This window comes from Propithecus coquereli, unplaced genomic scaffold (assembly GCF_000956105.1).
Source record: "Propithecus coquereli isolate 6110/MARCELLA unplaced genomic scaffold, Pcoq_1.0 Scaffold48, whole genome shotgun sequence".
Taxonomy (NCBI): domain Eukaryota; kingdom Metazoa; phylum Chordata; class Mammalia; order Primates; family Indriidae; genus Propithecus; species Propithecus coquereli.
In genome coordinates, this window is record NW_012150618.1 from 5,097,501 (window position 1) to 5,098,821 (window position 1,321).

Below are 1,321 nucleotides of genomic sequence, written 5' to 3' on the forward strand. Positions count from 1 at the left end.
GATTTGCATATACTGCATGTATCTATCTCGTGATATGTGATTGCACTATATATTATAAAGAATAAGAGAGCTTATGTGATACTTTTCCTCATAATTAAAGTCAAGCAACAAGTTTACATTTTCTAAAATTGGTAATTTTGCATTTAATTTTCTTTAGTAGTTACATTTCACAAAGACCTAATGGATAGCATTAGACATCTTTATAGTGGGCTATAACATACTGCTCTTATTTTAACTGATCCAGCTAAAATTAAAATGTACCTTTCTTTTTTAGGAGAACCTTTCAGCATTTAAACGTGATCCCCAAATCAATATTTTGCTGCTGCCCCTGCACACAGGTTCTAATGGATTAACTATCATTGAAGCAACTCATGTTCTCTTGGTGGAGCCCATATTGAACCCTGCCCATGAGCTTCAGGCCATAGGGAGGGTGCACCGAATTGGACAGACAAAGTAAGGACTAAAATTAGCATCAGTCACAATTGCTTCAGTTTTCTAAGAAACCAAGTCAGCACCTAAACTCTTCATTTATGTTCATCATAGCCTATTTGTTTTTAATTACTGCCTTATTTATGAAATTTTTAGGCATTATTTTATGACCAAAAGGCATGAGATTTCCAACCCTCCCTCCTTCAAGCAGCAAACCCCCAAATTTTCCCAAATTTTTGTCTTCTTTCCTACAAAAACCTGATCACTTCATCAAAAAAAACTTGTTAGAAATACTTAAGACAGCTACAAAGTTGAAGATAGCCATCATGACTTTGAGAAGAATGGATTTTTGATTGTCTGAAATAGGCCTGTGTTTAAAAGAAAACATATCTCATACACAACTGAAAATGGCTCGTTTTTAAATTCTCACCCTTAGAAAAAGACATCCCCCAGGTCAGCTCTAAGAAAGAACTAGATTTTGTTTAAGGCCCAAAGCAAAGCTAATAGTGAAAGTTATGTGGTATGTATTACCTTTATTCAAATATCAGAATGGATGATTATCTTTTTAAGGCCCCCCCAGATGTATTACCTCCTGGATGTTAGATGCCTTGAATGTTTTTTAAAAAGACACACATCCACACTAAACCCTCATTAAATCAATATTTATATATTGAGTACCTACTGTATGTCAAGCATTGTGCTAAATATTGAAGATTCAAATTGAATAAGACAATCTTTTCCCTCAAGGAGGTCACTATGTAGTACAGGAGACAGATGATTTAAAGTATTACAGTAGAATGTGTAAAAGTTTAATAATAGAAATACTAATAAAGGCAGTGATCACTTGTGCCCTAGAGAGCCAGGGAGGACTTTATTATGTTGAGTCTTGAAT

At 34.4% G+C, this 1,321-nt stretch overlaps 1 protein-coding gene across 1 annotated transcript in view; it reads left to right on the top strand.

The window, feature by feature from the left end:
- Nucleotides 1-1,321, top strand: part of SHPRH (SNF2 histone linker PHD RING helicase, E3 ubiquitin protein ligase) — a 175,929-nt gene that overhangs the window by 155,383 nt on the left and 19,225 nt on the right. The window contains exon 24 of the mRNA XM_012655519.1: nt 275-453. Within this exon, the coding sequence (XP_012510973.1) occupies nt 275-453 (179 nt within the window). The remainder of the gene's footprint in view (nt 1-274; nt 454-1,321) is intronic.